The following is a 15,457-nucleotide window of genomic DNA, read 5'->3' on the forward strand; positions in this document are numbered from 1 at the left end:
ATGATCTCGATTGCTATGTGAAGGATCTTTCCTCAGTTGGCCAAGTCTTTTTATTTCCTTAATATCCTTGTGATAAAGTTGCTAAGAATTAGATAGCTTGAAATTTGAGATTTAAATCAAGACCAAAAGTAATTTGTATGTCTTAACTTTAAAATTGATAGTTGTTTAATGTACTTAATTTTAAACAATAAAATATAAAACTTTTTACAATCTCTATTCCCTACATATATGTTTTATACTTTTAGAATTTAATTTAACCTAGGCATCTTCAATAATTTTAAGATAGTTATTCATTTTTTTCCAAAATAATTTAACCTGCAGAATACTTTAGGAGAATGATATTAAAAAATAGGAGTAGTCTGGTAGTTGAAGCATATCCTGTGGTGGAGAATAGAGTAGACTGTAATAATCTTGATTGATTATAATCTGCATTATTTTCAGAGTATCATAACTTCGTTTGTTTTAAGGTTGTCTATTCACAGATTTTCTGTAAATTAGTTGGCTCTCCATTTTGTGTGGATGTGTGTTTATATTTATATACAGCTGGATTTAACTTGGCTATTTTGTAAGTTTCAGGGGCTGAAATTACCATATCCTTTCCAGATATTTTGCTCCATGTTGTTTTCATTTTTAACAATAGTAAGGTTTCTCCACAAATCATACTTAATTGTACAGACATTTATATAAATGCCTATGTTATATGAAGTATTGTACCACTTACTGATGATCACAGTGTGACATAAGACACAGCATTTGACCTTTAGTTGCATTCTAACAGGGTAGAAAAGACATTACAATACTTTAACCGTAAGTCCAGATCAGACGTAACAGCTGCTAGAGTAGAAATGCAAAATACTGGAAAAGCAAAGATACTAACTAATGAGATTAATTTCAGCTGACTGGATAAAGATGTGGCATTTGAACTGGAACATTAAGAATGATGAGGATTTTTTTGGTTGAGGATATGGGAAAATGTTTCAGAGGGGACTTAACAGAGCCTTAAGGAGAGAAAGCGTAAGTTCAAAGGAGGGAGTCTGATTGCTAGAATCATAGGGTACAGGATGGGGTTAAAGGAATATTGGTTACATTATGGAGTGCTTTTGTTAACATGTTGAGGGTGTTTAAACCATGTTACAGCTATTTGGATGCAATCAGATTTTTGAACATAGGCATCACAAAGATACTGGGGTAGTTTTCACTGGGCAGTTGTTCTTAATGTTTTAAGGTCATAGACTCTTGAGAATTTTATGCAAACTGGACCTTGTCCTTATTAAGATGCTCTGCATTGCTACACACCAGATTTTTCATACGTTAGCAGGCGGTTGTGAATCTTTCCCTTCTTCCATCTACAAAGTTCTAAGGATACTTGCAGAGTTTTGTTCTGGCATATTGTACTGGACTGGAGAACTTCCTCACATCTTGAGCTGAAAGTTTGGTGTTGGAGCAAGAGTAAAATACCATGCTGATAGAGGAAACTGAAACTGAACTGAACATCCTTAAAGACGTTTGAGGATGACAGTACTTGAATATGATAATGCAATAAAAAGACAAAAAGGGGGATACCATCTTGTAACAGTTGCCTGCCAGGAGGGTACAGGTTGTACATTTTCTGTGTTTCATATTGAGCCCTGGACTTTGACCATTAAAGGAATTGGGCTGACTTCACTTCAGAAAAAAAGGAATGGGGAAAACATTTACTCAGTTTTTGGGGAGTGGGGGAGGGAGGGCAATAGTGGAGTAGATGAGATGCTTTGGTGGGTGTGGTATGTGACTGTTCTTCATTTGACGTTTGGGGCCCAAGTAACTGCCATTAGCATTCCTTCTCTCTTTCCTAGGCAGATCATGGCAGTCTCAAAATACCCTTGATATTTCCAAATACTCTTAGAGGTACACTGTATTTGTCCAGTTGATAAACCTGATTTAGAGAAAGCTCTAAATCTAAAACTGTGTCATAGCGTGCTTAGTGAGATTTACTCATTAGGAAGAGAAACTCACTTAGATCTTATATGAAAATGAATCTTTCCTTTCATTTTAAAAGTCTTTTATAAAGCAGAAATTTGTAAGCCTCCCTTGATAATCAGAGTTTAACAGTCCCCAGGAACTTAATTCCAGGTCTTAATGTTGAAATTAAACCTCATTTTGTTCTCATTTTAAACAGAATGACCTTAGAGAGTGGTTTATTTGATTGTTATTCAAAAACTGTCTCTTGCTTCCTATGATATGCCATTTAAGTATGCATTTCTCAGTTCACATCCCAGTCCCACCAAAAACAATGCAACCAAAAAAAATGTATGTATTTCTCTCAAGCTTAGAGGAAATATTCTTTCTAAACTTTCCAAGTTCTGAGATACTGATGTACTTAACTAGTGAGGTTTATCTGGGGGTCACATTGTGAGACTGACACACACTGCACTAGCAATGCTCCTTGGGTACCACGTTAAACATAAAAATTGTGTTGGTGTTAATGACTGTGACTGCTTGAGTGGTGTGTTCGCTGGTTTTGCTAGGTCTCTTCACAGTCTTTGTGATACTGGTAATAAATTGGAGGTTTGTACTCTTAATTTTTTTCACTCTAAGAAAAAAATATTGTTCTGTTGGATACTGTCTCTGCTCAAGGGTTTATGGTAGGCCATTAAGAATGGTAGAACATAGCTTGGGCAGAAGTTTGTAGTGTAGGTGATTTTTAATTCAGAAGCATTATTAAGGTAAGAACTGTGCTTAGTATTTCACACATTTATTTCCATCTAATCTTCACGATTATGCTTTGAAATTATTGTTACCTTAAAAATTAGGAAACCAAGACTGAAAAGTTTAATTTGCCTTGTGATTGTCCTATGAGGTTATTATTGTTACCATTAGGAAACTGATTGACCAAGGGTAAGTAATTTGCCTAAAGCCACATGGTTGAAAGTGGAGAATTCAGAAGTTTAACCAGTCTGACCTGAGTCTACTCTTCCCTTCACTTTGTCTGTTTTAAGATTAGATTACAAAAGTCATGTTTTGCTGTGTATATACATGGAATGCAAAACATTTTGAAAAGATTGTATTTCTTGGATTCTTATCTCCTGAGAGACTTCTCAGTCACTGTGTGCTTTTATGGTTTTTGTTTGCTGTATACATACTTTCTCACTAATTCCCCACAGAAGGAATTTTGAACCTTTTGTAACATATGGTCTACCTTGTGGTTTATTTTTAGTATCCATACATTTATTTAACAATTTTTTTTTGTAGTGCTTCTGTATGCGAGGCCTTATTTACACTATCACACGGATTTTCAACCTCTGATAGTAGGCAGGAGGAATGGAGTAATTTTTAGAATGTCATGGAGACATCTTTAATCTTTTTTGTCTTCTTGAATCTCAACTCTGTTAAGACTACATATTTTGTGTGAAAAGATAACCCATATGATTAAAAAAAAGTGAAATAATATTGTTTGAACCTGCAAATATGTAAGAGGGCTATATGTAATAAGGGCTGTATTTAAGTCATGAATATAACTACTTAAAATGTATCAGCCTTTGAATATTTTCAAGTGCTCAGTCAGATCTTGAAGACTTCATCTCTTAATTTCTAAACATCAGAGCATGTAATCTGAGAATTTGTTTCTTTTGCATATCATCAAGGTAGGAGTTAACTTATTTTCAACTTTCATTAAAGCCCAATTTTTCACTTAGGGAATAATTTTACTAATTGAAGCCACTTACTGAAATGGTAATGAATTTCAAATAAGTAGCATATTGTACATTCATTCATATAAAGAACTGGACCCCTGCCAAATTAAGATTACCCAAACTTTGGTTTCCATTTCTGACAATATGGCAGATTAACTGCAAAAAATCCATTTCTTATGTAAAGCACTTAAATGCTAGATAAAATACAGCAATGTATTTTGAAAAGCATACCTGGACTTGCTTATAAATTAAGGAAAATAATCATGGGCCAGAAATGATGCAGGAAAGTTGCATAGGCATTTATATTGCTAGCATTTACCCTGAGAAACCTCTCTATTCCTGCTCACCTGAGAGTTGGCTATTAACCTGTCGTGTATGTTGAGAACGGGACAAATTGTAAGCCCAAGTAGAGAGAATCAGATCAGAAACTCCCATATAAAGACATTGTGGACAAACCTGCCCAGTAACTGGAGACTTGATTGCCTTGGTTTGGGTCTGCATTCATCTGGAGGTGGAGTTTCATTCTGAGAGAATTCCTGGTCATAAATCATGTGGATTTGAGGCTGCAGTTCACTTTTGTATGACCCAACCTGGAAGTTATTTTTAAACTGTCCCAGGTAAGGAGGACTCCCGTATTGCAGTGGAAGCAATTCTATAGTACAGAAATGCATTTCAAACAGAAGCCTCAGTTTTTGCAGAAAAAGGTTCCACAATCGTTAGTTTATAATAAAAAAAAAAATCACTAAATATGCTGACAAATTAATCTTAAGAAATAGACCAAAATCAGAACTGTTAAGATTAGATTTTTGAGTTATCAATATTTTAATATCGATATATTTAAAAGGAAAATGGTCCAAGTTGATCAGATTTCAAATAAAGTTTCTGAAAGTTAAAAATATAGCAGATCAAAAACTTGATGGATTAGCTGGGTGCCTGTGGCTCATGCCTATAATCCTAGCTACTTGGAAGACTGAAGTCAGGAGGATCACAGTTTGAGGCCAGCTCAGCAAATAGTTCAGGAGACCCCATCTCCAAAATAGAGCAAAATGGACTGCAGGTGTGACTCAAGCAGTAGAGTGCCTGCTTTGCAAGCATGAAGCCCTGCGTTCAAAGCCCAGTCTCACCAAAACCAAACAAACAAAAAACTTATCAGATGAGTTACAAGTGGATAGCTACATAAATCAGTGGACTACAGTGTCTGAGAAAATTAGTGCAGAGAGAAAATAAAGAGGTTAATGGATACAAAAGATAATTCTGTTTTTTACTCTTAAGTTTTGAGAGTTAGTTCTTTTTGTGTTGTAGGTATGAATATGTTGAGTATGTGGTTTGGAAATATTTTTCTCCTTCAGTAACTTGTGTTTTAATCATTTCAACAAGGTTGAATCAACAAAAAATTTAAAAAGTCTAGTTTTATCGGTTCTTCTTTCTTGGTGTCTAGGCAAAAATTTTTTGCCTAGCTCTATATCCTGAGAATTTTCTCTTGTACGTTTTTCTAGAAGATGTATATTTTTGACTTTTACTTTCAGTCGGTGTATTTTGAATTAGTTTCTGTAAAAGATGTGAGACTCAGGAGTCTTGTTATTTCCATTTGTTGAAAAATTATTGATGCTGTTTATTGAAAAAGATGTCATTCCTCTATTGAATTTCTTTTGCACCTTTGTCAAAATCAGGCGTATTTGTGGGTCTATTTCTGGGTTCTTCATTCTGTTCTGTTCATGTATCTTATTTATCTATCTATTTGGAGGGTACTGGAGTTTGAACTCAGGGATACTCCACTTGGTAGGCAGGCATCTTACTGCTTGAGTCACAGCTCCAGCCCTTTTGTACTCTGGTTATTTCAGAGATGGGGTCATCCTTTTTTTTTGCCATACTGCCCTGGACTACGATCCTCCTAGTTAGACTCCAGCTGTCTTTGAGATGGCAGACATGTGGGATCCCACCCAGCTTTTTCCATTGGACGGAACTGCCAGCCTTCCGACCTCAAGTCTCCCAAGTAGCTAAGGTTACGGACACGAGCCACCTGCGCTTGGCCCATTGATTTATCTTCACCTTGTCTAGATACCATGTAGTGTGGATTACTGTAGCTATATATATAGTAAGTCTTGAAATCAGATAGACTGGTTCTTTTTTTTTTTCAAAATTGTTTTAGCTGTTTCTAGCGCCTTTGCTTTTGCATGTAAATTTTAGAATATTCTTTATATGTACAAAAGTATCTTGCTGAGATACTAGTTAAACTACATATGAAGTTGGGGAGAATAGGCATGTTTATTATTTTGAATCTTCTCATACATAGGAAGTAAATATGTATTTTAAAACTACATTTATTTATGTGTGCATTCATTTATTTATTTTTGTGGTACTAGGTATCAAACCCAGGGCCTTGTGCATGGTAGGCAGGTACTTTCTTTGAATTCCCACACCCAACACTAGCTTTTTTTTTTCTTCTTTCTTCTTCTTCAGATATTTGGCTTCTTTCATCATTCTATATGCGTGTGTATAATAATAGTAATTAATTTCTGTATGTTTATCTTGTGTCATATGACCTTTACTGAGCTCATGTATTTTAAGATTTTTTTTTAAATATATATTCCTTAGGTTTTACACAAAGACAGTCATGCCATCTGCAGCAGAGACACTTCTTTTCTGTTATGTATGTCTTTGAATTGATTTACTTTACTTGACTTAGACATTTGCCAGAACTTCTTTTCACTGTGTTGAATAAGAGTGATGAGAGTGGACATCTGTTCCTTACTACTCATCTTAGAGGGAAAATTTATGGCCTTTCATGAGTTAAGTCTGTTAGCTGCAAGTTGCTTGTGCACGGTCATCATGTTGAGGATTCTTCTCTTTTTACATTTTTTTTGAGAATTTTATCATGAGTGAATGTTAAGTTTTTGAATGCTATTTCTGCATTGGTTATGTGGTTTTTCCTTTCTTACATTGTTTTTCTCTGGTTTTGATATGAAGGCAATACTGGCCTTATAAAATGAATTGGAAAGTTTTTCCTTATATTTTATACTTTGAAAGTGATTGTGTAAAATAAGTGTTTAAAGGTTTGGTATAATTCGCCAGTGAAACTGTGTTAAGCCTGGAGATTTCTTTCACGGAAACTTGAATTTTGAATACAGTTTCTTTAGTAGTTATATGGCTTCTCAGGTTATCTGCTATGTAGTATGTTATGGTGATGTGCTTTTCAAAGAATTGGTTCATTTATCAAATTACTCAGTTCTTTATAGTATATTCCCTTATTGTCCTTTGGATATCTTTGGGTCTGTGATGATATTTCGTTACAGAACCTCATCTGTTTTAACTGGCTTACTGCTTTAACTTGTTTACTGAAATACCACTGTGGAAGAAGTGGAGACTACTGCCTCATTACTGTCAGGTGCAGGTAGAAATTAAAGTTCTTGTCCTGTGCTGCTTGACACCCAAGGTGGGATGCTTCTTTTTACTGCTGCGCAGGAATGCAAGTTCCAGACCCCCTGTAAGCCTCCATGATGTCTTCCTTCAGAGGGGTAGAAGTGCCTTGTTTTACTGCTCCCCATGTAGTCTTCACTAACCCCACTGGGGTAAAGGATGAAAGCCTTGACTCTTCACATTGCCAGCTCTGTACTACCACAGGGCAGAGGAAGATTGACTGCCCTGTTACTACGTGGTGTGAGTAGAAGTTCATGTCCCGCAAAGTTTCCACACACCGCAGGACTTAAGAAACAGTAGGTGGACATTTTAGGGCCCCATTATTGAGTCTTCAGTGCTGTTGGTGGGAGTTGCCCACAATATTTGGTGGTGTTTGAGTGGAATAGAGTATTAAGTTTTAGAGCTTTCTGTCTCCCTAGGCTGTTCCTTTCCTAATCTTTTTACTAGAAAAAAGATCAGGCGTTGGGGGGCGGGGAGGGTGCTTTTTCTGTCTGCCTTCATTGACATTTCTGGCTTACTGGCTGTTTTGTTTTGTTTTTTTTTTGATTTGGTGCTGGGAATGGAATCCAAGACCTTGTGCATGTTAAACAAGCACTCTACCACTGAGCCATATCTCCAGCACAACACTTGGTTTTTTTGAGACAGTCTCTGAATGTGGCTCAGGCTGGTCTCAAATTCGTGAGCCTCCTCTCTCTGTCTGAAACTGAGGGAACTCACCACCATGTCATCCCTCAGGTCTCCACCTTTCAGAGCCTTTTAATGTTTGCTTTACGTATAATATCAATGAGTTTTAGTCATACATAGTGGATTGGGGGGGAGAGAGTTTTATTCAATCTTGACAAAATTAGAAGTTACTTCTTTTTTCTATTTAAAAGAAAAATTTGCAAACCTCTGTCCCTTTGTCCCATTCAAGTTCATACCTCTTTTTTCTGTGCTAGTTTAGAAGAAAACCTTTAAAAAATAGTTGTCTATACTTATTTTCTTCAGGTCCTCTCTTCTCATTCTCTCTTAAACCTATTACAGTAAGATTTTTATCTCCTCTAAAACAGCTCTTTTCAAAATATCATTTACAAATGAATAACAAATGCAATAATATTACCAAACTTGTGGTTACAGCTCACTTTGTACTAAGAAGGCAGTCTTTGGTCTCAAATGCTGTATTAAATCAAGCAAATTCTGGTAAGACTGGGTAAGAAAACAGTAAAAGACAAAGATAAATAATGTAGACTAGAAAATATTATAACTTTAATCAACATTTAAATCAGATTTTACGTAAAATAAATCAGTGAGTAGAAAAGTCTGAATGGTCACATAGCCATTACAGTTGTTAAGTAGTTAAAAGTTTTATCTTTGCTTCTTTGGTAAAAAGGCTCAGATGATTTTTCATTTAAGTTAGGACAATGGCTAAATTTGGCTTATTCTAGATACATTAGAACTATATCTAAAATATATACAGTTAATGGAATTGTAATTTAGTACACATCATGTACCCTCAGGTCACTGATTTAGTATAGAAAGCCTTAGTTAAATTTTAGAACACCGGGTGTCTGTGTTACATCATGACTATTAAAATTAGGTTTTGAGTATTTTGGGTCACACTGGGTGACAGAGGTAATTTGATTAAGGAGAGTCAGATGGTCTTAGAAATGGCAGTGTGAGCTAGAACTTGATGAGTTACATTTTATCAGAATGTTGGGGAGAACATTTCAAGTGCTGAAGCATAGCTTTGTCATTTGGGAATGGCAAGTGAAAAATAACGAGTACTAAGGACACCAGGAGGTGACAAGAAGATGAGACTATAGATTTGTGCCATCTTGTGGAGGCTTTGTCTGCCTTGCTTCATCCTCTTAAAAGTGGAACTTACTAAACCAGTGAGAGAAGGCCAGTCAAGAGTTCTGAGATTCCATTGATTTAGTTACTTCTGTTAATGTCTTTAGAATAACTTGTATAACTTGTCTGCATACTTTTGTATATGTACCTTATTTGAAGTTAAGTGCTTCTGTGATTGACTTTTTGGTCAGTGAAAGTATGGGAATCTGGGTTTTTGTCTGGGCCACTTTAATGTATTAACTTTCTGTATTGTATCCCAAACTTTTAAAGCCATTTATGGCTAATCTCCTTCACCAAGCTGTTGCCTAAGAACTTCTAAAAAAAAAAGTATATGGCAGAGGCCTGATTAATTCCCTGTGCTCAGCGTTTTTTTCTTTTCTTTATTTGTGATAAAATCATATTTTACTACATCTGTTTTAAAAGATACTCATTCCTGTGTTTTAGTTTTCTTGGGCAGTACTGGAGATCAAACAGGGCCTCGCACATCTTAGCACATTTTGTGATTTTGCTAGATTATTTTGATTGAGTTGTATTTTTTTTTGTAACAAGTTATTGATGTGAACTTTCATTGGTTGTTAGGTTTTCTTTTTCCTTCTTTCTTTTTTTGTTATTACATTGATAGATACAAGACATGTTTGTTACTCCAAATTTGTGAGTTAAAGAATTTTAAACCTAAATTAATTTCCTAAATGCACTTACTTTTTCTTAATGCATTCCTTCTAACCCCTTAAAATGCTTTAATTTTCTTGATTATATCATTTTTTTTAATTTAAGGTGTGACTGCACAGAAAAGTTACAGAACAAATTTGACTTTTTGCGCTCACAGTTGAATGATATTTCATCGTTTAAGAATATATACAGATATGCCTTTGATTTTGCAAGGGTAGGTGCAGTTTACATGTTTAGTCATTGCAATAGTTTTTCATCTTCCTATTGTACTTAAGAAAAATTTTTTCTTTTATATTTTAGGATAAAGATCAGAGAAGCCTTGATATTGATACTGCTAAATCTATGTTAGCTCTTCTGCTTGGAAGGACATGGCCACTGTTTTCAGTCTTTTATCAATACCTAGAGGTATGTATTTTTTTTCCCATATTTTAAAGTTTAATGTGATTGAAAATACACTTAATTGAGGAACAAATGGAGTTTTTAATATTGTACTTAAAAAATCTGCTTGAGAGCCAGGCCTGGTCGTACATGTACAAACAAGCACAAGATCCTATTGAAGAATAAACTAAAGCCAAAAGGGATGGAGGTGTGGCTTATTTGGTATAGTGCCTAGTAAATGCAAGGCCCTGAGTTCAAACCTCAGTGCCACCATCCATTGTATGTATATACACATCCATGTATATGTATATACACTGGTGAAAAATTCTAAAATGTGTATATATCTGTTGCATTTTTAGACCTGAGTTTATGTTAGTGAACATATTCTGTACATAAGATATTTTAGGAGCTAGGGTTGTAGCTCAGTAGTAAAGTTTATGCTTAGGAAGTTTTAGGCCCTACGTTTAAACCTCAGAATCACATTAAAAAAGAAAAGATGTTTTCATTCCACATAACCCCCCTCCAATAAAAAGAGAATTCTAAGCAATATAATTTAACATATACATTCTTTATGCAAGATTAGTTTCTTGGGCTTTTCACAAGAGATAATTGATGCTAGCAACAAATTTCAAGCTTCTAAGTTTTGTTTCTTCTGGTCGTTAGTCTGAAATGTACTTAAAAGAGCCTATTGTGGTAATAAAACTTTCCTTTTCTACTTAGACTCAATATGAAGAAGTAGAATAAAGCTTTAATGTTTTATGTCCACAAATATGAGAATGGCTATAATAATGTGCTTAACTATACTGATTACTAAAAAATGTATGCTGAATTTATGAAGTAAGTATTCCTTAGAAGGTTTATCTTAGCATCTACTAGAGGCAGTGGTTCTAGGAAGATATGCCTTTATTTCATTGCTTTCTTTGTCAGGTTTTATGTTTTTGTGCCTTTTTAATTTTTGGTATAACTTTCACCTTTTTTTTTTTTTTTTTTTTTTTTTTTGGCAAATTGACGTCTCACCTTGGAAATAATTTCTCGTACAACTGATTGCTTGTCATAGCAAGTTCCCTAGAGTAGTTTTATTTACAGCTTGTATGAAAAGGTCTTGTGTGAATGAGTGTTGTGTGTAGTTAAATCTTTAAGCTCAATAAATAGATATCTTTAGTGAATAACATCATTCTCCTATGAGTAGTTGTGGTCAAAATCAAATTTAACTGGATGTACAAATATGTATCTGTATGGGGAGCTAAGAAGAACTAAATATTTTCAGACACTTGGTATGTGCAGGCTAATTTAGTCATTATTACACCATTTTGATGTAAGTTTTATCCTCTTTTGCAGTTGAGGAAATGGATTCTAATTTTTTTATAAATTTTTTATTAGGGTATAGTCTTTATGCAGGTGGGATTCATAGTGACAATTCCGATTAGACTTATTATACATAAGTTACATTGCCCCCATCAGCTCTCCACCTCAACCCCACTTGAGGCAGTCATAAGAGGTTTCTTAGTTCTGTTTCATACAGGTATATGAAGTCTATCTACCATACACTGTCATCTTAATCTCCTTCATTTACTCTCCCTCCTCCCATTAGTACCCCCCCCAACACATACACTGTACCTGTTTTACAGTCCTGTTTATTGTTTGTAATATTTAAGTTGATGTTCAAAGGGGTGTCTCAATGTATGCCCACTGTGGGTGTGCTTTACTTTGGCCCATTCAGCCCCTTTCATTACTCTCTCTTACCCATTTACCTCTCACCCCCCATTTTCAACAGCTTTCAGTACACATTCTTATTTCCTCTACCTTCACATCTTATGGTATGTGATATTACTGATGCTCTATCATTCTCTTTTACTTTCCCTCTTTCCTTGAGTTTTATAGAGTAGTTCCATTATTACAGACATGTTCTACATTTGGGTCTGTATATGATCATACTTGTTTTTGTGTATATGTTTGTCTTTGGATCTACCATGTATGAGAGAAATCATGGGGCTTTTGTGTTTCTGAGGCTGACTTCACTTAACATGGTGTCCTCCAGTTGTATCATTTACCTTCAAACCACATGTCATTACTCCTTACGGTTGAGTAATACTCCATTGTGTGTGTGTGTGTGTGTGTGTGTGTGTGTGTGTGTGTGTGTGTGTGTGTATGCATTTTCATGATCCATTTATTAGTTGTAGGACAACTGGGTTGTTTCCAAAGCCTGGCTATTGTGAATAGTGCTGTGATGAACATCGGTATATAGGGGTGTCTATTGTATCCTGACTTACGTTCCTTTGAGTAGATGCCCAGGAGCAGTGTCACTGGATCATATGGCAGTTCTGTCTTTAGCTTTTTGAGGAATCTCCATACTGCTTTCCATAGTGGTTGCATTAATTTGCATTCCTACCAGTAGTGCATAAGAGTACCTGTTTCGCCACATCCTCACCAGCATTCATTGTTTTTGCTCTTCATTATGGCCATTCTAACTGAGGTGAAATGAAATCTAAGTGTTGCTTTGATTTGCATCTCTTTTATAACAGGGGAAGTTGAAAAATTCATGTATTTACTGGCCATTTGTACCTCTTCCTTTGAGAATTCCATGTTTAATTCATGTGCCCATTTCTTCATTGGGGTGTTGATTCTTTGGAGTTTTTTGAGTTCCCTATAGATTCTGGATATTAGTTCCTTATCAGATGAGTAGCTGGCAAAGATTTTCTCCCATTCTGTGGGCTATCTTTTGAGTCTGGTGACTGTTTCCTTTGCTGTGCAGAAACCCTTTAGTCTGATGAAATTCCATTTGTTCATTGTTTTTCTTAGATGCTGAGCCTTTTGAGCTCTGTCTAGGAAGTCATTCCCTATACCTATCTGTTCCAGTGTATTTCCTACTGCTTTGTGGAATTTCAAAGTTTTCTTGAGAAAAGGTTTCACTGTGTAGCCCAGGCTAGTCTCAAACTCAAGATCTTCCTGACTCAACTTCTGGAGTGCTGGGGTTAGGTGTGTTCCACCAAGCTAGGCTTAGGTTCTGTTTTATTTATTTATTTGTTTATTCATTCATTTACATATTTTATTATCTAATTTATTTATTGTTGGACTGGGGTTTGAACTCAGGGCTTCATGGTTACTAAGCAGGTACTCTACTGCTTGTGTCACACCTCCAGTCCAGGTTGTATTTTTAAGTAACTTTCTCAAGGTCACTCAATTAAGTGACGGGTGGGATTTGAACCAAAGCCTGTATTGTTCCCACTACCTTCATAGATACCACTGTCCCAAAATGTAGCTCATGAAAAGAAATGATTTATAAGGAAGCAGCACAGGGGAACTTACTGAATATAGGAAATGATTTAGATCTTGATCATGGTGGTGTTTAAATACTATTAGTACTCTTGTATTTATATTACACCTTAATGAAAGAAAACTGTTAGAAGAAGTGGATGATTTTAACATGCAAATGTTCTTGATTCTTCTTTAGAAACACAATAGAGGAGTAAATGTTTTATGAAAAAGCAAATCACAAAAAATTACAACTAGATTTATTAAAGTTAAGCCCTAATAAGTTATGTTTGTTCTGTAGTCCAAATGTTTATGTCATTTTCCACAGCAGTCAAAGTATCGTGTTATGAACAAAGATCAGTGGTACAATGTATTGGAATTTAGCAGAACAGTTCACACTGATCTTAGTAACTACGACGAAGATGGCGCTTGTAAGTATGATAAAATGCATTCCTATGAAAATAAATGCATAAAAATGTTCAATAAGGATACGCATTTGTGTAGCATTAACATCATGGTTTTCAAATATCATAACAATAATTTTTATTTAACCAGGGTATAGGGGAGGTAATGAGAGAGCTTAGATTCATCAATGTTATGAAATGTGTGCTAGTAAATGAAATGTTTCCTAGTCTTCAGTGAAACCTTACATAAACTAAATCGCAACTTCTGCATCCTGCCTTTCCTGTGGAAGAAAAATGCAGTCATGATTTAAAAATTTGAGGCAGTCAGCCACAATAGGACAGCTATAGTACTCACCACAGTATGGCAAGTAATGTCAAAATCATTGCCCACTGGGAATTTCAGATTGGTTCTGAGTAAACTGGTAATTAAATACGTACAGTTTCTTAGTGCTTCAAGTGTAAATATCTGTTAGTATTCTTCAGTGGAAGGGTTAGAATGCCATAAAATAATGAGATGATTTTTTATACTCTAAAATTTTCAGTTTCTGTCATTTTGGTTGCATGTGTTATTGTAATATTCAGAAGGGTTACATGGAAAAATACATTCCTTGTAAAAGTCCACTAACGTTAGGGACTTTTGTCTGTGACATTGAAGAAATAAAATACTCTCTCTGTATATTATGTTCTTACTCTACAGGATAGCATAAAATTTAATATTTTAAAGAAATAACACTTTGTGGTAAACTGGCAGCCCAAAGGCTACACATTGCCTGCAGATGTGTTTATTGATATATATTTACCCAATTTAAAACTGGGAGATTTTGTGTAGAAATAAAACTAGATGTGTTTGAATAATCAGAAATCTAGCACAACTGCACCTGTATTCTTCATAGGATTCGGAGGTTGGAGCCATGTGGTATTTTATGGTGAACTTGCTTTCTAGCTTGACAGTCCACGCAGTACACCAATACCTAGGCTGTTCTTAGTTGCCATTTATTATGCTTGCTTGCTGTTTTGGTTTTTTTTTAATAGTCTATTAAAAGCAAGAGGGAAAAAAAGAGACCACCCAAGGGTTTTGTGTTTTTTGTGTTTTGAGAAAAATAAGACAAGCTTTGCTTACATTAAAAAAAAGAAAAAAGAAAAACCACTGAGCTCATTTAAATTGCCTACTTGGCAAATGTTTAAACTCTGCATTGTAAAAGTATCTATTTTAGAAATGGGATTTAGTCATGTGTTTATTAGCCATTTGCTTTATGTCCATCTTGGTACTATGTCCTGTTTTGGGGAGGCAGTCTTCAGTGTGGCCAGTCCTCCTTACATAATTCTTGGGGAGGTAACAGAAATATTACCATAATCACTTTTCAGGTTTTTTAATAATTAAATGCCAGAATGCTATGTATGGAAGAGGTTAATGTTGACTCATTTATTGGAAGGTTCATGAAATACCTTTTTTTTTTTTAATCATATCATTGTACTGGGGATGTATTGTGATATTCGCAGAAGTTCTTCCAGTATATCATATTTGAATTCACCGCCCCCTCCATCATTTTTCTTTGTCCCCCTTTCCGCATTCCTGGAATAGTTTCAACAGGTCTCATTTTTCCCATTTTCACACGAGAACATAGTACTTCCACCATATTCACCCTCCTTCACCCTTTCCTTATGTCCTCCCCTCCCGCTGATACCAATCCCCCAGACGAGACCTGTTTTACCTTCCTGTTCTCCATTTTTGAAAAGACATTTTTGTTTGTTTAAGATAGCTATACAGGGAGATTTTTTTTGTGACATTTCCACAAGAAGGAAATTGTTACAGATTCCTATTGTAGAAAGTCCCTT

At 35.3% G+C, this 15,457-nt stretch overlaps 1 protein-coding gene across 2 annotated transcripts in view; it reads left to right on the forward strand.

Moving 5' to 3' along the window:
- Positions 1 to 15,457, forward strand: part of Dcun1d5 (defective in cullin neddylation 1 domain containing 5) — a 37,219-nt gene that overhangs the window by 11,709 nt on the left and 10,053 nt on the right. For both annotated transcript variants that reach the window (XM_020168019.2, XM_020168020.2), the window contains 3 exons: positions 9,693 to 9,801; positions 9,888 to 9,992; positions 13,546 to 13,648. In XM_020168019.2, coding sequence (XP_020023608.1) covers positions 9,693 to 9,801; positions 9,888 to 9,992; positions 13,546 to 13,648 — 317 coding nt within the window. The remainder of the gene's footprint in view (positions 1 to 9,692; positions 9,802 to 9,887; positions 9,993 to 13,545; positions 13,649 to 15,457) is intronic.

This window comes from Castor canadensis, chromosome 2 (assembly GCF_047511655.1).
Source record: "Castor canadensis chromosome 2, mCasCan1.hap1v2, whole genome shotgun sequence".
Taxonomy (NCBI): domain Eukaryota; kingdom Metazoa; phylum Chordata; class Mammalia; order Rodentia; family Castoridae; genus Castor; species Castor canadensis.